The 25,276-nt window shown below is 33.3% G+C and overlaps 1 protein-coding gene across 5 annotated transcripts in view; it reads left to right on the top strand.

Moving 5' to 3' along the window:
* LOC117230201 (probable G-protein coupled receptor CG31760) overlaps positions 1-25,093 on the top strand; it is a 70,406-nt gene extending 45,313 nt beyond the window's left edge. Inside the window, exons 5-18 of one of the 5 annotated variants that reach the window (XM_033487356.1) lie at positions 2,286-2,520; positions 11,690-11,824; positions 12,469-12,619; positions 12,899-13,043; positions 13,126-13,258; positions 13,489-13,642; positions 13,729-13,838; positions 14,745-14,959; positions 15,143-15,281; positions 15,362-15,467; positions 15,597-15,740; positions 18,811-18,993; positions 19,101-19,478; positions 20,620-25,093. In XM_033487356.1, the coding sequence (XP_033343247.1) occupies positions 2,286-2,520; positions 11,690-11,824; positions 12,469-12,619; positions 12,899-13,043; positions 13,126-13,258; positions 13,489-13,642; positions 13,729-13,838; positions 14,745-14,959; positions 15,143-15,281; positions 15,362-15,467; positions 15,597-15,740; positions 18,811-18,993; positions 19,101-19,457 (2,207 nt within the window). In that variant the 3' untranslated portion in view covers positions 19,458-19,478; positions 20,620-25,093. Of the gene's footprint in view, positions 1-2,285; positions 2,521-11,689; positions 11,825-12,468; positions 12,620-12,898; positions 13,044-13,125; positions 13,259-13,488; positions 13,643-13,728; positions 13,839-14,744; positions 14,960-15,142; positions 15,282-15,361; positions 15,468-15,596; positions 15,741-18,810; positions 18,994-19,100; positions 19,479-19,623 lie in introns of all 5 variants that reach the window. The other 4 variants (XM_033487358.1, XM_033487357.1, XM_033487355.1 and 1 more) reach the window with 4 other exon arrangements.
* The last annotated feature ends 183 nt before the right edge of the window (positions 25,094-25,276 follow it).

Genomic DNA, 25,276 nt, shown 5'->3' with positions numbered 1-25,276 from the left:
ACACGCGTTCGATTTTTTTCGTGATATTTCAGCCTTGGAAGTATTTGCATGCAAGGTAATATCTAATCTATCTTTTGGAACAATAACCCTGAAGATGTTAAGGCGAAGAAATTGTAATAAGAGTACGTACATGTTGAATAGTGATAAACAATTTACCGATAAATAGTTGATACACTAGAAGACACGTACACAACGAGCTTTTCATATTACTAGTTAACTATGATTTGTTAAATCGTCTCCATTCATGTGCAAAAATTTAACTAACTCGGCCAGGAATTAGTGATTGACAATCTTTGTGTTGCTGTCTCAAAAGAGAGTTACTAATTAGAATGTCTGATATCTAATCGCCTGTAGCGCGTTTTCACTTGTGAAGGGGTAGAGACGATGCTCGTATTTATGCGAGTTGAACGCGAGCAACGATGCGGAATATCCTCTAGGTCTGACACTTCTATCATTGTACTGTTACAACCGGATATATGCTTCGAAAATTCTTGCATTACGTCTCTATTGCTATTTGTAGACGAAAGAAGCGCATATCCCATACAAATATTTAATCCTTCCCCTTAAGACGAATTCAACGCTTTACGCGTTGAGCTTGAACCGAAAATTGTTCTTCAAAAGTAGCAATTTTTTAAATTAACTCGTAAATAGCATAATATAAACGAAGTGCTAATACGTATGTGCTGTTGAAACAAATAGAACGCCATAGTTTTAGTTAAATCGTAAATCTCGTAAGAAGCACCAAAAGCGAATTCACGATAGTCCCGCTTACATCCAACAATCAATGTGATAACTATACTGATATACTTGTTTATTTTGTACAAGTTCTAGTGCATCATTATAGAAAATTTTGCAGAAACCTTAAAATAGTATAAGTTTTGAGTTCATTTCTTCGAATAAATGTTTTTAAATTAGTTTAAATAATATTATATTAGATTGTTAATAATATAGATTAAATATTAGTCGTCGAGTCTCTACTTTTGATGCTGCGTCGCTTATCCAAAAATTTGTGAAATACTTAGATTTATAAATTTGGAAAAATTGTTTTACAGGTGCGTGTTACATATTTGTATAGATTATATATAAAAGAATAAAAACATTTTTCATTTAATATTCTAGAGCCTTTAGGATGTAACTTTCTTGACATGAAATAACTATAATACTTAATGAATAATATTTGCACGTGTAATATTTCTCAGTATTATGAAACAAACTCTCAGAAACCAAGGGAATTAAATAATAAAAATTCCTTCTTTTATTTTTAAAATTTATATATCTTTAAAATTTCTTCTCGTACATAAGAATTAGAAGGAAAAATGACATAATGGTTTGACATTTCAAAATATGGGAACACTTTCTTGTCGTTATTGAATTTTGAATCGGCAATCTACGAGAGAAGCGTAAAATCGATTTGCCCAATAAACCGAGCACGATGACGGGCCGCATTGTCAACAGTTCAATTTGTACGGAGCCTGGTATATCAGCACCTAATCGAATTCCATCGGCTGAAATGGTAACGAGAATATGCATACCATCGAAATACATCGACTACCCTCTATATGGCTGGACTGATTTTAACCCTGGACATGGATTAATTTTAAAACGAATCCATAAAGTTTTTAATAAATCCACAACTACAGTTACAAAAATACACTTTCTCGAAATTTTATAGATTTATTCTTCGTAGTTAAATTCTGTAACGATATTATCCGTGTCTCTGTCGCAATTCTACTTACGATCGAATCGAATAACAATCGTTTCAATGACGATGGAATTAAAAAGCCCTGCTCGGACTATATGAACACAGAGATATTTTTTATAATACTTGTTTTTATTCTGTTCGTGTAACAAAGCTAGAAGCTAATATTATTATCATTCTCTTCTATATTCTTTGAAAGAAATCCGTAATTACACGTTTATCGTATAATCTTAAAGTTTATCACATCACTGATATTTCAATTAAACGAATTCTTAAGGCGAAGAAGTTACGAGGAATAAATTACATGACGTGCTGTGTCCACTTTCTTTTCTTTTTTTATGAACGAAGGAATTTTGGATACTTGAAGGTCAACTTCGCTTTATGTCATACTTAAGGATTTGTTAAACGGTTATTTATATTTTTCGAAAGCTTTCGAAAGTAGCTTGCATAAAATGTATCACAATTAATACGTTGGTTTCTCTAAACCAAACTATTGTACAAATAACGTAGAAGTTAATGGCTTATAGCAATTGAAGCAATCGATATATACCTGACTTTCCTATCTTATAATTCGTTGTGGTATCAGTGCTTTTAGATGTGTTAGCAAAATCATTGCTGATGTCAGTGAACGACGCCGTAGAAACGAGGGTGATCGCACTAAATACGTCCACGGGTGCGGTGATTAGCGCAGTCTGGTTGGAAAGAAGCCCAGGAAGCGTCGGAGAACCGTTCAAGGTCGAGAGTCACGGACTTCAGCCAGGATCTATACCGGATCCAAATTTGCCATGGTTTGAAAACGCGGGAGCAACCACAGAACTGAGGTTCGATTTGCCTACTGTACGAATTTCAAATCCTCACGCACTTCGATAAAAATGCATGTTTTGCATGTATCAATTACGCTATCATTGCTTCTATATTTCCAATCGTTTATGAAATTTTCGATTCTTTTAGATCGAAACCACTCGGAGAAATTTAGACAATTTTGAACAGTATAGTCAGTGTACGATTAGTTTCTCCTAGCGTTTATACCTTTCACCACTTATACCCTTAAATGTATCAAAATAAATCGATTCCATGACTTTTACAAAGCAACGACAATTAAAATACGTTGTTTCAAATAAAATATCGCTTATTTATAACGATCATACATTTTTTATACATTTGGAAAGAATACGCTTCCTAGCCCGCAATCGTGTTCAGAATATCACAATTATAAAAATCTCAGATCGCGAAATAAAGCTTCAATACGTATATAATATGTACATACGTTGTGCATAGGTCTTTTTTTATCGAGGAACAAACTTTGATTAACAATGGATATAGGCGTGGCAAATGAAACAGAACAGATATAGAAATATGATATTATGAAATTGCTAAAATACCCTATCCGAAAGATTTTGATCTCTTGTTTTTTACAATGGCTATAATTTGTCGCTTTATACGAATATTACGACATGATAAATTTGATATATTTTATTTCGCAGATGATTACAAATATTCTTCAGTTATGTCTTTTGCACTGATAATAGCAGTTCTGCAATGAGAACACTTTAATTCAGAAATAAAGTTTCACAGATGTGTAATGCATTTCTCACGTACGACTTTGAATAATCCTACGTTGTTCTAACGTTTGAACTTGTTCACACGAGCTTCCAAGTTCGCTCGATAAATTTCCAATCGAATTAATTTTCCAAGATTGAACTGCTAAGCTTAAAAGTTTTTCTTTTTTATATTATGAGTATTTCTCAATCACTTTTATTAAAGCATATCGTTGAAATAGCTAACATTCTCGTCGTTTTTCTTTTTGCGTGTTATACAACCTGAACTGGTACCCAGCAACTGGATAACCAGGTCGTCGTATAATAGGAGTCCACCTATTTTTCCCCACCACCTATGATTTTTTATTCAGCTATAATAGGAGTTCATGTTTGCTCATGACACATTTGCTCTTAAATACATAATAATATTGCAAACTTGTATCGAAGCGTGAGAATGTGTCATATAATGTGCGACCCTTACTGTTTACTATTTTATTGTTAGATGTTCATATAATATAAATGGATAGCGGCAGCGGTTCAGATAATAACTCAGATAAAGTTGAGTGAATAGGGAGCTAGTAAAATTTCATTCATATTTATTTTATGTCAAATAAAATTTATATAAATGGAATTCCATCGTAGAAAATCTTGGCCTAAAATGTTCTTTATATCAAATTATTTGTAATTCCAGAAATTACCACGATCGAACTTTTCAAATAGAGAAGGTTCGTTACGATAACAAGAACATTTTCATTGAACCTGAAGATTGGAAGAGTAGTACTTTCACGAATGAGTTGAAGTTCAATTGTTTCGAAAATTAAGGGGAAGATATATACAGTTGGTAGAAGAACCGACGTATTAGAAAGTAAAACACGGTGTGAAAGAAGCTGGTGAAGTCAATTTAATAAGTTCGCTAAGATTAAGGAAACCGTGTATGATTTAATATACGGAATTATTTCAGATAATATTTTACTGTATATATAGGAAGACTGACGACAAAAGATTGCGTCTTTCAACATAGTAACGATAATAATTATCGATATAAATATGATTATCTGCTAACAATTTTATACACTTATGCGTTTTAAACTCGATGTTAGTTTTATTTCAGATTTAAATAAGATTGAGAGCATATACTTTGTTTTAAGATTAATCGATGATTAGTCATGCTGTTGTCAATGCACAGAATACGGCTACAGAATATTAATAATAATTTTCGAAATAAAATATGTCAAATTTATGTCATAAGATAAAGTACAGATTTCTGCTATGAAATGAAGTGGATCGAAATTTTCGAACAATACAATTTAACAACCTCGTAAGTAAGTGGAAATAATATTTTTTGTTTGACATTTGTATTGGCATATCTTCTTCGGGTTTCGACAATGTTTTTAGTAGAATACTGCGCTTTGTTCCAATTTGCAGACATGAAACTGACGGTTAACCTAAACCGAGTTTCAGGTCTGCCCTGAAGAAATAAACTGAAATGTACATGAAACGTCGAAACACAGGGCGACATGCTACACTGTATTAAAAACACAATCGAAACCCGAAGAATCACAAATATGTAATTTGATAAACGTGAAAGTTTAAAAACTAGAATAATATTCTTTCCTTTTTTTTTCTTTTTTGGTAATATTTAATAATATCTACTATTTATTTTAGAAATCGTTTTCAAGAAATGTAAAATGAGAAATTCATATAACTGGAAACTTTTGCTCGACACTGTACCTCGCAGTTTCATCTCCAGTCGAGAAATTTACTCTCAAACTCTGTCATAAAATTGTTGTCATAAAACTGTGTTCTAAAAATCTCCATTGAAATGTAAATTCTTCACTCTGCTTTCTCTATATACCGCTTCTTTCATTGATTTTTTCATCACTCGAAACTTAATATGAAAAACTGACAGAATATGTACAAAAGACTGCGTACATTTTTCCACAACTTTTTATTTGTAATTCGATAATTTATAACACAATTAAGGGAAAGTAATCGTATAACGGGAACTCAATATTAGAAATATTAATTCAATCGTTTATTTATACTAATTTATTTTAACCAAACGTTATTTCCTCTAACAACATGTTTTTTATGTTTCATTATTTAAAATAAATTCTGCTATATAATGTGCCCGGTTTATCTCGAACCGCTCAAATATTTCGAAAAACATGAATCACACGAAAGAATATTTCAGACTAAAATTGCACTATATCGACAGCGATATACGTATCTACTACACTCTTGTGTATTTGACCTTGTGATCACCTTGAAATCTCCTGTGAAAGACTATTGAGATTATAATAGTATAATAGTAATATTTGAAACCAATCCGAAAATCTATATGGAGGTTACAAGATATTTATTATAAACATGCTATTAGTGAAAAATTAATATACAACATAAATTGTATACTGTCTAAATATACAATTAATGCTAAAAATAGCTATATTGTAGGTTATAAATATAGTGAATAATTCACTGTAATGAAATACTTTGGCGACTCTCTACCTCCTCCTCTCTCTTTCTCTCCCTCTCTCTCTCTCTCTTTTGCGAGATGTACAAATAATAAATACATATTTTATAACTTCTATATAATTTTCCAGATCTGTTTTAAATTTTACTAGTATATATAATCACATATCTTGTTACAATGCCAATGAATTTTCAAAATATTTTGTATCATATAGATCATATTTTAAAAATGTTCGAATATTTTCCTGAGCCACTGTATATCGAAATAATATTGTCATTCTCGTTCCTCCTTGTAACAACCAGGTCCGTTTCGTTATTGGTATAAAATGTTTCTAGCGATCAATATCTGAACGATGAATTAAGCATCGTTTTTTTCTATGACACTAACATTTATATTCTTCTTGTTCCTAAACGTAATAATAATTATTCATAATTAAACATAATAATCGCAAACAAGATGTTAATGGAACGTTAGTATATCAAAATATTGTAGGTGTAGGAAATTTTGTAAAGCATAACATAAATTCTTTCTTATTTATCAATTTTAAATATGATGATTTTTAAATAACAAATTATGACGTAAATTATAGGCAATTCTATTGTTCGAAGGTATACAGTTTGTTCAGAAAAGAACCGATTGTAACTGAAAATGAATATTTTGTCTCTCTTTTGAGTAAATATTACAACCGATTATTGGGATGGGTTTACTCTTCTTTAATTATTGTTCATGTTGTTCGTATAAAAATTTGTCTGATGTTATTAAGTCGAACAGATGCGATCTGACTTTACGCGATGCTTATTTATTAGATATTAAGTATTCGTCGAAAACATTATTTAAAAATAATGTATTCACATTTGCACATAGCTTTTTAAGAAGCATCAACCTGCACGCACGCACACGCACAAGCACAAAACATTTTTGTTTTGCACTTCGCCCTTCATATTTGATTTTCGTTACCTCTTCTCGGTAAAGTAACCGATTTTAACATATAAGAACGGATAAAAAGATGGTTATAAATGGCGAACAGTATTGCCAACACAATATTGTTACATACATCGTGCTTTGGTTGTAAAATTTAGACAAGAAACAGGTATACATATGCAATATGTTTTAACTTGGAAACAGTTCTACCGAGAAGAAAATAAGCATTTCATAGGCGCTCCACGATCATTCATCATTCTTCATCATCTTGTACGAGCGTCAAGTCATAGAAACTCGATACGCAACAATGAGATACGTTTTGAAAAATTTTACGTCTTTTCAAAGTAATTATCGCAATGATTATCCAAATCATATATTGTCTGAATGTTTCAAAGTTCGTGATTTTACAATTTACATACATGGAGTATATCGAGTTAAATTATAAAAATATTCTATCGAATTATCATGAAGCATAAGTAAAATACATCTATAGCCACGATAAGATTATAAATAAGAGCATAAAATATGCATGAAAGAAACTTTATAAAAAATCAATCATTTATGTTTGTTAAGACTCGAAGTTACGTGAAAAACTATAAATTGAACATTTCGTGGAAGTTCCTTCGTTATTTACTACGACAAATCCATTGACAGTTACCCTGCTATTCTCGATTCTGTTAGTCAATTGATTTAAGCAATGATTTAAATAAATTTATTGAATATATACTAAAAAAATATAATATTTTCCCAATAGTATTAAACAATTAACACCGTATACCATCTCTTATATTACTCTCTTATATTACATTCTTATATTATAAATTTGATAAAAGAAACATTTTTTATAATATTTTTGATGTACGAGAAATATATTTCAAGTTATATAAACTTTAATTTCTTTTGATAAAATATATACTACCGATTCTATACACACGATAGCAAAAAAGGAAACGAAATACTATATTGTACAATTAAAATGTTTTTATGGAATAAATAGCTCATTAACCCCTTGGCATCGAATCGTATTAAATGGTAAATCGTTATATATTTGCATGAAAAACACCTTTAGCTGCAAGAGGTTAAGCTTTTATCCTCTTTACGTCTACGATTAGTAGTTTCGTCTAATTTACTATTAGATATTCTCTAGATTTATAAATCTTTTATATAATGCATATATGTTGACTTTATTTTGAATTGAATTATGAAAAATATTTTTTTTTGTAGTGCAAAATTTATATCTACACATCTTTAATTAAATTATAATCTATTTATCTTTTTCTTTTAAAGCGGTGTAAAATACTTTTTATACTATTTCTTTCTTTTTCGTGCTAATCATAATAATCGAGTTTTCGTACAACTTTTCATATATTTTGTCACTGAACTTTCTTGTCGTATTATTTCGCGACACCTGTAGCAAGTTTTTAGGCAAATTTTTTAATTTATTTTTATGTGAACTATAACATGTCTCTCATCAAGATCAATTAATGACCTTATTGCTTTATTACTTCCTTTTAATCTCTTAATTGTAAATAAGGCTTTCAGTTTTGTTTTGCCGTTTTATTTATAACTTCTGTTCACAACATCTGTACCTCTTCGAGTGCGATTTCTTTTGCTCGCGAATGAAAGACCACAAAATTCTGATTCTGTTTATTTCTAATGATCTTTCATTTCACTAAAAATATCTTCAATGTAATACAGTATAAAAAGAATAATGTGAATTCACTGAATAATAATATATATAAATGATAGTAAAATAAATAATATATAAATTATAATTTTTAGGAAGCGACTGAATTGCGAATTTTATTATTACACGATGTTGGTCTTACGATACGAATAATGCAAATAACATGAATATAGTTGAACAAGTAACTTTAATACGTTATATTTATACTATTCGATGTGTTACGAGATCTGTCAATTGACACTTCTGCTGCGTCCTACTTCGTTCTTTACACATTAAGTAACAATTTTACTTTTTCTTTTATTTCGTTCATTGCGTGTTACAGATATCGTGTGCATTGTATTCAAGGGTCTTTATTTTGAAGGGGAACATAAACTCTAAAACAGAACTCTACGATAATCAATACGCTATCGGTATATCGTTAAAGGCTTTTTATTACACACACCCATGTACGGCGCCGTGGTATTAATAGCTTGTATCGTAAAACTAACCGTCGAATATAATAAAACAAAGCAATTGTTGCAAATACACTTATGAAAAATGTGTAAATACATATACAGTTTCCTTTTTCCTGATGATCAATTACGAAGAATTTTATGTAATTTAGTTACTAATTAAACGATTACTAATGAAACGGCTTTTATCTTGAGAAAAACATTAAAACCGACAAGACTGTAAAAGTTGTTTATCGCAGGTTACAAGTATAAAACTTATACAGGTATACATTTTCAGTCTCCTCTTAGGCTATGCGGGTCCAATTTCTTCTTTTTATAATAACGAAAATGCTGTGCCTGATGCAATCGTGTCTTCAAATTCGCGTCGTCTTCGTAAACGATAAATTGTCGCTGGTGCGCGCATAACCGTAACGAGTGTAATTTTACGCACAAACAATGCTTCTACGTGGCATATCGAACATCGATAACTTCGAAATTTCGCAAAGAAGTAGCCTTAAAGATATATGAAGCAATCATAACGCATAACTAGAATAAACTAACGTCGCCTATATGACTTTACCTTTATCGCGTACCCGGCGAATCTCTTCGAGCAATTAGAGCGACGCTTTCCGAGACGATTACTATTCTCTTAAAAGCACATTTTGGTCGAACTTGTCGTTCTTAGGACGAGAGACTAGGAGCTGCGATGAGGATCAGGAAACGTTGTACGAACCATTCTTTACACACGTGAGACATACATATGTACAGGTATGGGACACAGTGTGACAATCTCGTGTAACCCGTACTTTCTCGCTTGTCTTGCAGAGATCAATTACCGTGGAAATACACGCGGTAGTTCCTATTTATAGAGGACTTCCTGTAGAAGGCACTTCCAATTTACTATCGTTTACGAACTTCACATGACAAAACTATTCGCCTGCGAAAATGCTCGACAGTAATTACGGCAAGCGTTCCGTACACGCGAATATCGCCAATACGAAATAAAACAACGGGAATTCGAGGAATTCGATTAAAAAATGAAATACTTCTGAACAATACTGAACAATAAAATTGTTTATAGGTTTGCAACGAGGCATTCTTTCATCAGCTTCTGCATTCCAGTTCCATGACCACAAATTTTCGTAATCGTATGAAGGTACTAGCGAACGATGAAGTTAATGGATTAGTATATAATATATATATTATATATATATATTAGTATATATATATTAGTATATAATATATATATAATATTAGTATATAATATACGCCACTATATGTGCACAGATTTGTTTCCAAATTATCTCGTAGAAAAGTCACTGGACTATTCCCTGAATTATTATTATAAAGTCGTAGACGATCAACTTATCAAAATCCCAGTTTGGAAATAACACGAACGGTAACATCTAGTTGATTTTGAAAAATTGATACGTAATACGTATGCACAAATCCACGGAGAAAAATATACTCGCAACGCGGATATAACGCTGTGTTTTTTTAAAAGCAGCACTTAGGTACGATATTTTATATGATAAGCATAATACTCATGCGGTGGAATTCTTTATAGATATTTTTGTATTCTCTATAAATATTGAAAATATTGGAACCATTATGCTGTTGAATGTGAGTATTTCTTTTACCAATTCGAAAAATTCTTTTTGCTCAAATTTTGTTAATGCTTTCTATTGGAAAGATCAAGAAAAGATTTTATGTACGTACACGTTACTTTACACGAAGCAACGGTAAAAGATTATAGAAAACGAATAACAAACGAAAGGAATAATTTTTTTGATTTAGCTGCTGGACTTTCGTGTGTAGGAAACTAAAGAAAAAAGTATGCAAAAATATATTACTATAGGATTTTTTATTTATTTGGAAATATTAGAAATTAGGGGTTCCAATTTCTATCCTATATAATAAGTTTATTGATCGATAGATCTATTTACAATGGACTAAATAGGAAATGATGGTTTAACGTAAACTAAAATAGTAATGTGCTATAATTAAGGCAACTAAATAATTAATTCACAATTCGCAATTAATAGTTTACAACTCATAACAACTCGGCAACTCAACTCTCGACTCCTAACAACTCGACTCCTCACCATTCGACTCTCAACTCATGACTATCTCAACTCGACTCTTAATTCACGACTACTCCACTCGACTCTCAACTCACGACTACTCCACTCGACTGTCCAGGTTACGACCACACGATAAAACTACTAGGCCCTTTTGGCCTAACGACACTTAGGCCTTCTCGCAATATTCTTTATGGTTCACCCGATGTATCCACGATACTACATTACAATTAACACGTGCGATTAAACTGATAAGAATCGATCACTGATTGACTGGGATTAAACAAAATGAACTTCGTGGAATGATAAATTCAACTTTTTCATGCTCTCGGTCCTATACCTTTTAACAGGACAAGCAATCTTTTGAAATGGACTATTAATACCTAGTAACGTCATTCGTTAACAATTAATTTATGCCATAACTACAAGTCTGTTACGTCCGTGTTTTATATTCAGTTCCTTAATTATTTAATAAAATTTCGAGCAATGTAATATACGTTTATATAAAATTATTTTCCTGTTTACGCTTATAGAACGTGTTGGTAAAGGCTGACAGGAAAAAACTGTAACACCTTGTATATGTTGTTGTATAAGTTCGTTTATTTTACTTTCAAATTATTACAGTTCAAGTACTTGCATACGCTTGGTTGCAATGGAATATTGATACATTCAGACAATTATTTCGAGATTAGGCCGCAATTTAATGTTCGTATATACCGGATGACCGTGAAGTGCCAAGACTACGGGATGAAGGAAAGAATAAGATGTATATACAATAATGGGGTCGTTGCACAAAATACGTGTGCGTAAAAAGATCGAAGTTTCTATGGCGGTTTGTGGCGTTTGCGTGTTATCCCAGGTCACCGAAATTCATGCAGTCACCGGCGATTGAATCCTACAGGGGTTGGTGGACCATCCCGTATTTCTCCTGCAAAAGTCATCGCTGGTTGATTTCGTACAGTGTTAACATACGGCCACCAGACGCTCGTCATGGGTTCGTATCCAGTCATTTATCTTAACTTTTAATTCTTCACGTTAATAATTTAGATTTTTATCAAACTTCGTTTCATTATTCGCAATTAAATTGAACTCTGTCGTTCGATTAAAAATCGTATTAATTTCTAACGATTACGTGCGAATGTAGTATTATTTTCTTAATTATCGTTATTAAAATCGAATCCTGTTTATTTCGAGTTGAAGTTGTATACTTCATTACATTTACGTCGCAAAATTAATTGTAATTAATTAACTCATTCTATCTGATTTCAAGTACATTTTTAGACAATTAAAACTTGCGGTCGACATCGGTGTTACCGCTACGTAACAGTGTTAGTACGTCTGTTTTTTAAAACTTATTTTAAAGCAACATAAATATAACGTTGTTCATAAATAATTGCAACTTCATTGATCGTACATTTGTACAGCGACTAACAACTAACAAGAGTATGAGTTATAACGTAAGGAAGATAGTATAAATACATTGCATGTATGATTTAATGTCATTAATATTCTATTGAAAATGCTCGATAAGAAAATTATCTTCGATCGACAGCCCTTCAGACTGACCTTTAATCCTCTTTACTCAATAAGTGGATCAGCTATGTTGATAAATATTAATGAGATTATATCTTGTTTAAGGATTCGAGAATTTTTAAGCGTAGATATCGATATCAGTGGGCTAGAAGTAAATCAATGTGATGCATCGTCGTTAAATAATGAGAACGAAGTTCTAAGTAATCAAATAGCATCTTTTAAAGGCACGCACAAATGTCATACCGATACGACACAGGTAAGTCTTCCCTACATCTAATTAGCGTCTCTTAGAACTCTCTGCGTCTAGCTGCCGTTACAAGGCATTCCCCGTTTCATTTATTGTCTTTATCCGTTATCGTGATTCATTCTCTGAATATAAACATTATCATGCAGTCGGAGGCGTTACAACAAAAATTTTCGAAGTGCTTAATAGATATCGCATTATCAGAATAGCATCGAAGCTTTTTTAAGGTTGTGGTTTAAGTCGTTCGAGTTTAAAGCTTTCGTTGCAACTGATGCCTCGTATGGTTTACAGTGTGAGTATCAGAGTCCAAATAATCGTATAAATGAAAACGGTGTCGGTGCTGGTTGGGCGAAAGGTGCATATGTATGCAAATGTCGGAAAGGTTATTACAGCACGAGCCAACATCAATCCGTTTTTGATGGAATTCTCGTCGAAGGTTAGTAGATAATTTGACTCTCGTCTACGAGAAACGCGTTATCATCGAGTCTTGTAGCTCAGCTAAACCATTAATTTTATAGCTGCTTGGAAGGAAATGCAAGAGAACATAAGCGACGCGTACGTAACGGTGTTCCGCTGCTTACGTTGTGCACCAGGATGTGCTAAGTGCAAGGGACCCGAACCCTGTTTAGCCACCTACAACTGGCCCTTCCGGTATGAACGTAACCGTAAACTTCTATTTGTCATTCGATTATCTGTCTCAAACATTTTGTAATTATCAACTTAATCGATCTTATTCTCGGATACATAGGTACATTGAAATATGAAAATGATACACATTCTCGAAATGGCACATTTTCAGACTAAGTAAATGAATTTTACGATTCTTCCAGATGTTTGTTTATCAGATAATAACATGTTTGCACGTGTGTATGTGTTTTCAGAATCTCTCTTCTATCGTTCTCTATTTTCTGTGTGTTTGGTACCATCATCCTAGTGGTCTATATGTATCAACACCGTAAGCTCAAAGTGTTCAAGGTCGCTTCGCCGATATTTTTGTCTATTACGCTTTTGGGTTGTGCTATTATGTATCTCGAAGTACGCATACATTTTCTCGTAAATGCATAAACGTATCTAACGCATCGCTCGTATGTAATATTTTTCATATTTTTTCGTGTATTTAGATGGCCGCAATATTTCCCGTTTTGGACATGTATTCTTGTATCGCCACGAAATGGACGAGACATCTCGGCTTTTGCATTTCATACACTGCATTGCTGATGAAAACTTGGAGGTAAGACGTACGAACTTCGAAATATTTTCAACTTTATCCACATAATAACACGTTCATGCAGCTATACTGCATACATATTACGAGGAATATTCGAACTAATTGTATGTTTAATCTATAATCTACGTGGAATAATCCATAATAGTACAGGACTAATTAATCTAATTTTTCTCGAAGCGCAGTGTCTTTATTCGCCAAAATAAAATATTATTTTGATAAGATCAAAAACTGTTTTCATGAAGACAATAGAAAGATGACAACTGCTTTAGAGGATAGAATTAACGTGCCTTCGTTGAGAAATCTGTCGATTTCATAAGCCATGTTCGGAACCATTATCAGATTTTATTAGAATTATTATTATTATTAGAATAACATTATTATTCATCTTTTTCCCGAACTTCAAACAGAGAACGTTAAGTATTATTTTTGACTAATATAACGAAGAGACTGGAATTTAAAATCCATACGTGATAATCGAGAAGTAGAAGGAGAAAAGAGTAATAAAAGATAATTAATACGCAAAAATATTATGTATAATTATCAGACACTAAACAATATGGAAGTAGTAAGAAGAAACGATACCGTTTCACTCCTTTTAAAAACAGAATCAATCTCCTTATCATTTTGTGAATGTTAATTTAATTCAAATTTATTTTCTGTTTGCCTTTTGTTTCTTTCCTCGAGTGTTTTACAGAGGCTTGATGCCTTGATTATACGAACACAAATATAAAAACTTTCTCAGAAAACAAGTAAATTTTTTTAATTCAATGGACATTTTATTATAGTTGTATAGCGTCATTATCTGTTTTATTTCTATGTACATTACCTTCATTGCAAGATGTCGTAATCAGCTACTATGATTATGTGTCATTACCGTGTATGTATAAAACAAAATGTCCTTTTTCATAGAGTGTCTCTCACATATCGCGTGAAAAGCGCGCATAAGGTGAAGCTTACGGACAAGCAGCTGCTGCAGTGGATGGTCCCGATATTGTTAGTAATGTTAATTTATCTTGGCACATGGACACTCAGCGCACCGCCGTATGCCGAAGTGATAGCTGACAATTATGGTCTGAAATTCTACCAATGTTCTTTCAATTGGTGGGACCATAGTTTAGCAATCGGTAATAACAAATGTTGAAGCACGTTATTGATAAAACATATTTTGACGACCTTCGAGACAGCTCGCTGGTCGCTTGTTTTAGGTTTGAATGATAAATATCTAGTATTCGTTAAAAACTTCTGCTGTTGTATCAAATAGAAATATATCGCTAAACGTCACCTACTAAATGAAATTTTCCTTTCAGGAGAAATTCTGTTCCTCGCGTGGGGTATTAAAGTGTGTTACAACGTTCGCAATGCAGAGAGTCTCTTCAACGAGGCCCGTTTAATAAGCTACGCTATTTACAATATAGCAGCTGTGAATATAACCATGATCGCTATTCAGTATGACTTTCCATCCTTTTACTATTACCTGTCCGATGTTACTGTAATTTAAAATTGAAATTCTACGACGTCTTTTGCAGTCTTTTCATTTTCCCTCATGCTGGCCCGGATATCAAGTATTTGTTAGGCTTCTTGCGTACACAGCTGTCTACTTCTGTCACCATATTTCTTGTATTTGCGCCCAAGGTAATCCAATTATTCTTTCGCTGTCTCGCTTTCCCTCCTATACGGTAAAATAGTAAAATTCAGCTTTTTAAACGATTAAATAATCGTCGTTTAATTCGATCATAAATTTATAATCTCATATAATTATAGGTGATCCGAGTTTTACGAGGCCAAGGAGATCAATGGGATAGCCGTGCTAGAGCTCGCGGTGTTACGGCCAGTTTCTCTTTAAATGGGATCGGCTTAGTGCCCGAAGAAGCGACAGATTTACACCAAGAGAACGAGGAATTGAAGGTATATTGTTCTGTTTCAATAAACACACAGTGATATGTGCAAAGGAAAGAAAATAATTTTAGAAAATGAGTTTATGCTTAATATGAGTAATTTTGAGTATAAGAATTGCTAGAATTCGTAGTCGTATCGATTTTAAACTTTCTTTTATCGCCATTGTACCATAGATCGATGAATTGGTCACAGAATACGTTACACGTCTTGTTACGTCGCGTAACACTACCTAGCCGAGGCCACACACCGCTGGCAATATGGCAACCAGATGTCTTCGGATATTCGCAGCGTATCTTCCATGATTTCAAGGACCTTCCATAAATCACATAGATTTCCTAGAAAAGGTCCTTCAAACGAAACAAACATCTGGTCCGGAGGAATTTCTAGAGACTATTGTCTACCACGGCTTAACAAGGGAAAGTCAGTTTTTGTCACGTACGCTGCAACTTTCCTCCCACTAACCACTTTCTCTCGAGGGCGGTTAAGGCCCTTCGTTTAACCAATTAAAAACGAAGCCTATTCCCTCACTTTCCTAAATAACATCGGCACCAACCAATCCGATGGTCCCGTGCGCTAGACACACTCATCCTTCGCTCTCCTCCGAGACAACATCGTCTTCCAAGAGTACTGTTTTTGCATCCTTCGAACGGTCAACATCCTTCGAGCGGGTATACACACCCGCAGATCACTCAGTCACTCACTCATCGCGTACATACGCACCAGTGTAACTATCCTCGTTATAAGTTGTGGAATAAACGGTGAAATATAACTTACTACTGTGTCATATTCAAATCAACCACCTCTGTTATCCTAAACGAAACAGGGGAACGACTACTTCGCGGCGTCGATTCACCGAATCGTAGCGAGAAGTTACGCCCCTCGCTGACGCGTTTTCCTCGCGACCGCGTCTCTCCGCGAACGGTCGTAACACGTCTAATTAAACAAATATATGTAATCCGATTTGAAAAATGAATTGTGGGCATTAGATCACGAATATACATATGTAGTAACTCTACCTAATCTACAGAATGTTCCACATAAACTGTTAATGACGTTTTTCCAGAAACCGTAGCAGATATCGGCTAATTTTTTTTCTTAATTTTAATGGTACAAAAAGACTGATTATGTGAGGGACAAATGATTTTTCTGAGATGATCGCTAGGAAGGCAAGAGCAGCGCCCTTATTTTTTTAAATGAAATTTACGTAGACTGTTCGTTTGGATAGCTCTTGTGGAACTAAATAACATTTATTTGAACCAGCTTTCGTTATTCTGCGTAATTAAAGAGTTATGACGAAGGGATATTTGAAGGGAAACTACGTGGAGGCGTCGAAGGGTAATTAAAATAGACTTATTCTAAAGGAAAATTTCATTAAGCGTTTAAAATCGTAGCGCTTCGACGCCTCCGCGTAGTTCGTCTTTAAATATTTCTTTCGTCATAATTCTTTAACTATGCGGAATAAATGATTCAAGCAAAATTCTGATGTTCTAGATGAACGGAAATCAATGTGGTATTACATTAAGAAAACTCTTCGAGTAATCAGTTCTCTCGTACTATAATTAAAAAAAAAAATGAATAGATACCTGCTGTGGTTTCCGAGAAGACGGCTTGTAACATTTTTTCTGAACACCCTATATAATAAGACATTCCACGAAACAAAGTAAACACTACGTGCAACATTCTGTTTAATAGTGAATAGCTTGGGAGGTAATTACACGAAAAAGATGAATATTAATGAATATTCCTCGCCTTTGGGTAATCCTTTCCAATTCTTGAATATTCCGATTGTTTTGCTACAGTTGCCTCGATATCGAGATATTTTCTGTATAAATGTTCTACTTCTATGTGCATTCTTTTTGCACTGACAATACAGCAACAAAATACCAACCTGCCCGTGACTTTGAAAAATAATTCGCTTTTATGACAGAGAAACTTTTTGATATTTGTCTACCGCTGACACTGTAAATTCAAAATGCAGTTATTACAGTCCAAAGTAACACAATTCCTGCGTTTCTTCAGATTGTATTGCAATATAATAAAAATATATATACAGGGTGGTTAGTAACTGGTGGTACAAGCGGAAAGGGGGTGATTCTACGCGAAAAAAGAAGTCGAAAATATAGAATAAAAATTTTTTTTCTTTTTTTTTTTAATTTTTCCATTGAGACAACGATCTACAGTGAGATCCGTTATAACGAGACGAGATAAAGTGCACGCGTACCGAGCGAAAATTCAAAGTTGATTTTTTCGAAAACAAAGCGTCAAACGAAAAATTTTTGTTCTATATTTTCGACTTCTTTTTTCGCGTAGAATCACCCCCTTTCCGCTTGTACCACCAGTTACCAACCACTCTGTATATTTTAATATATGGATCGTTTATTTTGGAAGTGGTGCAAATCCGTTTGCAGCCCGTAAATATACATTATTTTAGTTAAATTTATCTAAAAGAAATTTATATAATCAAACTACATATTGACAAATTAATAGAAACATTGTCAGACTTGATATAATTAATTTATATTTTTGAATTGACTAATATGCTGATCTTTTATTTTCTCGAAAAAACAAAAAAAGGTGCTTTCAAAATAAACGTATATAATATTAGGATGTCCGAAAAACGTGTGCTTTACAACAGTACACCTTCATACAAACGTGAAACCAAGTCTGTAAAATGTCGCAGTGTTTATCTCAACAGAACAAAATGGATCGTACGTAATTCGACAAAATAATATAAAACAAAAAACGTTGTGCGTCTATTATTTCCTCGTAAAACAAAAGAAACTTTTCGGAAAACCTAATAAAACACGATATAAAACTATTATTACATTATACACATACAGGGTGTCGCAAAATATATTGGGAATATATGTACACCTTATGGTCGATTGTAGGCGCCGAAACGATGAAAACAGTTTGTATTCTTAGTTAAAAACGATTAAGTTATAGACAATACTATCTTACGCCACCTGAATAATAGTGTCAATGAATTATTATGCTGATGAACTTTTCTCTCTGTTTCGCTCACACCACTTCGTGTTACGTCGCGGACAATGATTATCATTGATTATGTATGCTGCAGGAAGAAATACAGAAATTGGCAGCGCAGATCGAATTTATGAAAATCGTGCACATGGAGATGTACAATCGCCACATAAAACCGAAAGCAGGCGGATATTTTACTACTCATGGGCCCGGTCATAGTCATCCGTCCTCGGCGCAGAGTCCCATCGCCAAAAGTTCGACGGCCAGTTTCATATTGAAAGTATGTACCTAACTCGTCTTATTCGTTCTGGGCACGCGTGCCTCTTCGATGTATAGAGATTAGATACAGAGAACATATTGAAAAATACAGTCAAGTAAATTATTGAGCAGACGGCCGTGGAGCGAGGGGCGAGTGCGGCCGCGGCTGCCGCGGTCGAAGATTCCACTTTCCCTTCAGGAAGCTTGCATCGGGCACGTCGGATGGAAATTCTCAGAGAACGCAAAGCTGAAAGGGAGAGAGAACGGGAGAAAGAGCGTGAGAAGGAGAGAGAAAAGGAGAAGGAAAAATATAAGGAGAAGGAAAAGGAAAGAGAGAAAGAAAGAGAAAAAGAGAAGGAAGAAGAAGCGAAAGGGAAAGAAGCGGAAATGGAGAAAGGGAAGAACAAAGAGAAACAAGCAGAGAAAGAGAATGAAAAGCAAGACAGGAAACAAGAAGGAAATGTTGAAACCAGCGGACAGGTTTGACTAGTACTAAATAGCGAAGAGGTAAGATTCGTTCGTTTATTTTTATAATAGTTTTATTATCATTTAACGATACGCTGAATACGCTGTTGTAAATGATCCGCAAAATTATAATCTTTTGATGTTAACATATGCTAGATTGCTGACGTAATATTATGCTTTTTTATAGATCAATTATCAATGACCCTAAGCAAAGAAGAAGTTTTTATGTTTGTTTAACTTAAAGCGATATAAGTTATAATGCATATTTGAAAGCAAACTTATCAAATTTTTGCCCTTGCCCTAATTGCAGAAACTATCGGTCTTCTACTTTAGGATTTCTGTAAAGTTATCGGCCACGAACGTGTTAGAAGAATAATCTCCTCGCGGAGGTTAAAACTGCGTTAATACACACACCAAGAAAAAAAAAAGAGAAACGTGTTAAGTATTCGGTATTAATGCTATTTTCATCTACAATGCGTTGTTTTTGAATTCAAAATAATATATAGAGTAATAAACATTCCCTCGAAGAATTGAAAATTCCCCCTTATAAAGTAATAAACAAATATATCCAGCGAATGAGTTATCACTACCATTTTACATTTTTTATTACGTATTACTTTAAGTCTGTTTATTATGTATTTTAAACAAGTATCCAATGAAGAGCATACGCTGAAGAATTTTTCGAAAGTACTCGGATTAAAGAGTACATATAAAATCGATATTTAAAGACGTATTGAGAATAGCCTAAACCCCGATTTAAAAAAACACAATGGCTCTGGTAAATGAATCATTATGATAACTAGACCGCGGACTTTTCTCCATTTATGGGAAATTGAAAAGTGGAAAAATGCAAGAGATGCACATAGCATGTAAATGTGTAGCGCGGATAAGCAAAGCTTATCATCTATTATAACGTTTAACAAGGAAAACAAATTTCCGCTTAGGTTCCATTGCTTTATTTGCATAAATATCCGCAGTCTGATAGTAACTACACGTATGTAGAATATAGAGTAAAAGTTAGAGTTAAGTATAAAAATGAAGAAATAATGATTATAGTCGGTATATAGAGTATGTATAGTATAATACCATTAAAAGGGAAAATGTGTTCCAATCCATCGCCTGCATCTTTTGCTTCTTTTGTTGCTTTATTATTAAAATTTTAATATCTAATTACTATCCGTAGATATGGTTATGACAAATGCGAAGCATTAAGAAGAATAGAAAGACGAAAACAGAATATGACCGAAGGAATGAAAAACGAAAGAAAAAGGGGGAACTTAAATGGTACCCTTTAACGGACATAAGGCGTTCATGGTTTGTATAAATCAAAGAACTGTGTAATCAATAAATAGTGAATACTAAATCCGTATAACGTGTATAACGTGTCATTTGCTTGTGGTGGCAATGTCTCCTTGTTAGCTTTATTGTAAATTATGTACGTTACCACCAAATGACACCTCGTTGTACGTAAAACAAGAAGCATACTATGTATAATGGTGAGGCGAAGTACTGTTAACAATATAGTTATACAAGATTTTTATTAATTTCGTTACTAACCGATGAACGTAACGAAATTCTCATTATTCAAATGACTATGATCGCGACTGTAGTAATATTACTCCTAGGTAAATATTATCCTGAGATACCTGTGAAGTAGAAGAGCGAAAACTGTATTTCTTGTTACCAAAACGATCACCTTTGTGATTCATATTAACAAAATCGTAAGTTGTGTAGATTTACCCGATTAGCTCACGAACAGTTTAACAATCGGTTATTTTACACCGTAACGTTACATTTACGTCTAACGTTAGTTATCTTGTTTTAGAATAATATATGGTTTCTTAAAAAGGCAGTTAGGAGAATAAACAGAAAGGAAAGGGTCGTTCAATATAATTGTAATGTTTAATGTGACAGAATGTATCGATATGTGTTACTTACGTAGCTAGAACAACAAACGGCGGCAGATATAGAAACTTTGTAATAACCATTCGACAATTATTTTTAGTTTACGTCTACAAAGCGGTCGAGTATGTGTTCCTCTGTGAAAATAAAGAGAAATAAGCGGGAACGCTTTTAAAAGATTCGATTTCTTACAAAAGGGAGAAGTAATCTCTCTCTTGAGTTACAAATATCACATACATATACGTAACTCTAATCGTAGTTTTAATTTTCCACACTGTTACCTGTGTATGTGAGAGACGCACACGGGTTTATGTCAACAAATGCAATCATATCATAATTCATACCGAGTAAAAAAAATTGAAATTATCAATTGTTCGCTTTAATCCATAGCGTTATCTAAACATTCACTCGATATAAATTTCTAAAGCATAACAGCTATTGCAAGTTATAGTAATATACAGATAAGAAAATAAAAAGAAGCGTAAATAGTGTTTACATACATACATACGTACATACATACATACATATTTCGGACAACTCAAGAACAGGTATATTGACACGTTTACTTCTTTATAACTACACGCGAGTAAGATAATTGTACGTCAAACGTTTACTTTTCGTGTCACGAATTAAAATTAAGAGAATTTTCATAACGTACCAAAGTTACGAAATCTTCGAAATAAATTTGAAAGTATGAATTGCACATGATGAATCGACGAATTGCAAATGTCCAGGTGTAAAATTCACGTTGTTTAAAAGGAAGCAATATTACCAGCCGAAAGATTAATTATTCGAACGCAAATTAGCAGAGGCTGTAAATGATATTATCGGCGAATTTGTCGATATATCGATAATATTCACACACTCGAGAGCGTGTACGTTTATGTGCGTATACATGAGTATGTGTATGCATGCGTTCGTGTGTTCATGTTGAGAGCGTGAAAATTGCCTCGAGCGTACAAACGCACATTCCAGGTTAACGAAACTTTTATAAGAACGATGCGTTCCAACTAAATTGAAAATTACGATAATCGCGATTATTCGCATCGATTACGATTTTCTAATTCCACTTTTGTTTCATTCTAGTTACGATATCACATACTATTCGTACACTGTACAAGGACTGTGCGAATAATAATCGACTCGCCTCATAAGGTTATCCTATTAGACATAAATCGCGAGAAATGCAAGAGGCGTATGATAGTTGAAAGTAAATACAGAATAAAAACATCGTTGTATCGCACAAAGTATCGATAAGTATCGAGCACATAAAGCATTTTATTATATGATTGGGGTGTAAAATTCACTTGAAGATATGTCAAAAGATATATGCATTTTATACGACAATAAGATTTAAAATTTAAGGCATGTTCTTGTTACTAGTAACACACAAGCAGCTCGCAATTTCTAATTACTCGAACGATTTCTGTTTCATACATATGATTTCGATTCTGATCATTCAAAAATCTGAATACTACTAAAGTGCGCATTTTATAGCTGTCCCTGTACGTGGCAATCTCGTACTTTGAACTGTGCACCTGCTGTTACAAACGAATATAATCGAAATGCGATTTAATTTACGCTACATAGATTTTATGCATTTCAATTATTTTGATGATTTAATTAATTGACTAACGATTAATTGATTTCACGAATTCTATTGCATGTTATTTATTATGAAAAAGCGAAGAGATCTCGGTATAAAATATGCAATGTTAGTACTATTATTAGTAATATTCAATGGAACTGCCACGTACAGTACAGAATTGATGGTCAAATTACAATTGTACGTCAGCAGCACATTAACGTGTTGCAACGTTATTTGCAAGAGCCTGCCCAGCTTATGATCATGTGTATAAATAAAACAAGTAATGGACAGAATGGTTGTATTGTAAGTCAACTTAAACAATGATTGATTTCTTTGGAAAATTTCAGTTCTCGCGATAGGCATTATTGCGTTATATAGTTGATAACCGATAAATATCACTGTTTATGTCTAAGATATTTATCGTACACGTAACCATTAATGAACTTGTATGTTTGCTTGCCTGTTCGAATGACACGCATAAAGCATTATAACCAAGACGTTTTTATTGCAGCCTTAACGTGTGTAATATACACAGAGCGGGCAAATTTGTTTTCTATTTTCCTTTGGCGAATTCTAATTTACGTGAAATCCAAACTTCATAAAATGTATGTAATTCTAAAAAAAGAGAGTTTTATTATTTTGGAGATTACCATGTTCCGCATATCTACGTAAATATCTCGTCATTTTGACAAATTCTATTCGACCGTATTACATGAGATTTTATATTCAATTTCGTGTTTTATCAATTTTCTAAACTTCTCGTTTCCATCAAATATTCGCATCTTCGAAAATCTTCTCTTTCATATGTGATTGAAGTATGCCGATTTTTTAATCATTGGACGTTTCGTGTGTTAAGACCTAATATATATTACACTAATTTGTCGAAGGAAAATAGCTTTGAGGATAATAACGCCAATGCAAGGCAGCTTTACCAATCGATCGATTTCGATGATAAAAATGCGCGAAGTTGCGAAGAATGGAAAGCAGAAGAAGCTAATACTAGGGATCGTCCAAATCGAATTTGTCTCGAGAAACAGAAATAGCCTGTCACATACGTTTGTGTGTAAAACGGTGTTAACTGAAAATAGCTGGTAACTTGTTATCGCTTAAGAGATTTAGAATAACTTTAAAGTTAAAGGATCGAATTGGTTGAGTCGATGAAAAGATACGAGCAAAAAATAAATGATCGTTCCGAAATTGTTGTATAACGTATTAAGATTTTCATTTATTCAATTATATTAGTAAAAAGTACTCATCGAATCATTAAAACATGGAACGTTTCAATAACAATAGGAACAACATATTTCGAAAGTACGAGCTTTATGAATTGCAATTTCCGCAATTTCCGCAACACGAACTAAGTGTTATTATTTATTTTAATAATATTTTAATAATATAATTTTGTGCGGGACTGTGTCATGGCAAGATGTCAAAATTATGTATACACTATTGCGGATAATTTTCATCGGTTCCACCTTGGAGAATGTAGTATGGATGTATAATAGATAATATTCAGAGGATAATAATAAGGACAAAATGATCGCGATAATAAAATTTAGCTAAGCGTAATGTGACGTAAATAATGTCTGCAGAAAATTTATAATCGTCTTTTTTTTTCTTTTTACTAAAGAGGAGCGTTTTCCGGAAACGTCGCGCATTTTCTCTTCGATGCAGTTACATGAGTGCAATCAATAGAATAAGAAATAGGGTGAAAGAAAGGAAGACAAAGAGTATTATGCTTTCGATGTCGTCGTTGTAACTTAATGTAAGGCTAGTTAAAGAAAGAAAGAAAACCACTTTAAAGTAAATCGATGTTAGAAAAATGCTAATTCACTAAGATTGCGTTCGCCGATTGAACATTATAGCTGCGATATCTCTCGAGGCCGATCTCGAACTTAGACGATTCATCGTCATAACACTGTTTTTCTCTTTTTCGTTTGTTGCATCGGATATAAAAACATTAATATGCAGTTTGACACTATGTAACCATCGTAAATCGTGGCAGAGAGAAGGTATATGATTATGCTAAACGGAAAGATATCCGTAATTTTCCCACCCGATCCTTGAAAAAGTCTGTGTATAAACGAGAAAACGTATTTGTAAAAATATATTGTATGTCCGGAAATATAATGATACTTGCGAGTAACAAGAAGAATAATGCTCTTTTGATGCTAGTTTCTACCTAATTTCCAACCACGTCAAATATCCCACGTTCTTTTTTCCATATAATAGTATCGGAATATTCCACGAGTAATAATGGAAGGAAAATATCCCATAAATAAGGATTCATTAATTTATGATTTATTAAAAAGTTACAAGCAGAACTATAAAATAACACTGGATTAGTTTT

Source organism: Bombus vosnesenskii, unplaced genomic scaffold (genome assembly GCF_011952255.1).
Source record: "Bombus vosnesenskii isolate JDL3184/JDL3185 unplaced genomic scaffold, Bvos_JDL3184-5_v1.1 scf7180000013266, whole genome shotgun sequence".
NCBI classification, from domain to species: domain Eukaryota; kingdom Metazoa; phylum Arthropoda; class Insecta; order Hymenoptera; family Apidae; genus Bombus; species Bombus vosnesenskii.
Note: the sequence above shows the minus strand (reverse complement) of the source record. Positions and strands in the feature narration are given on the sequence as shown.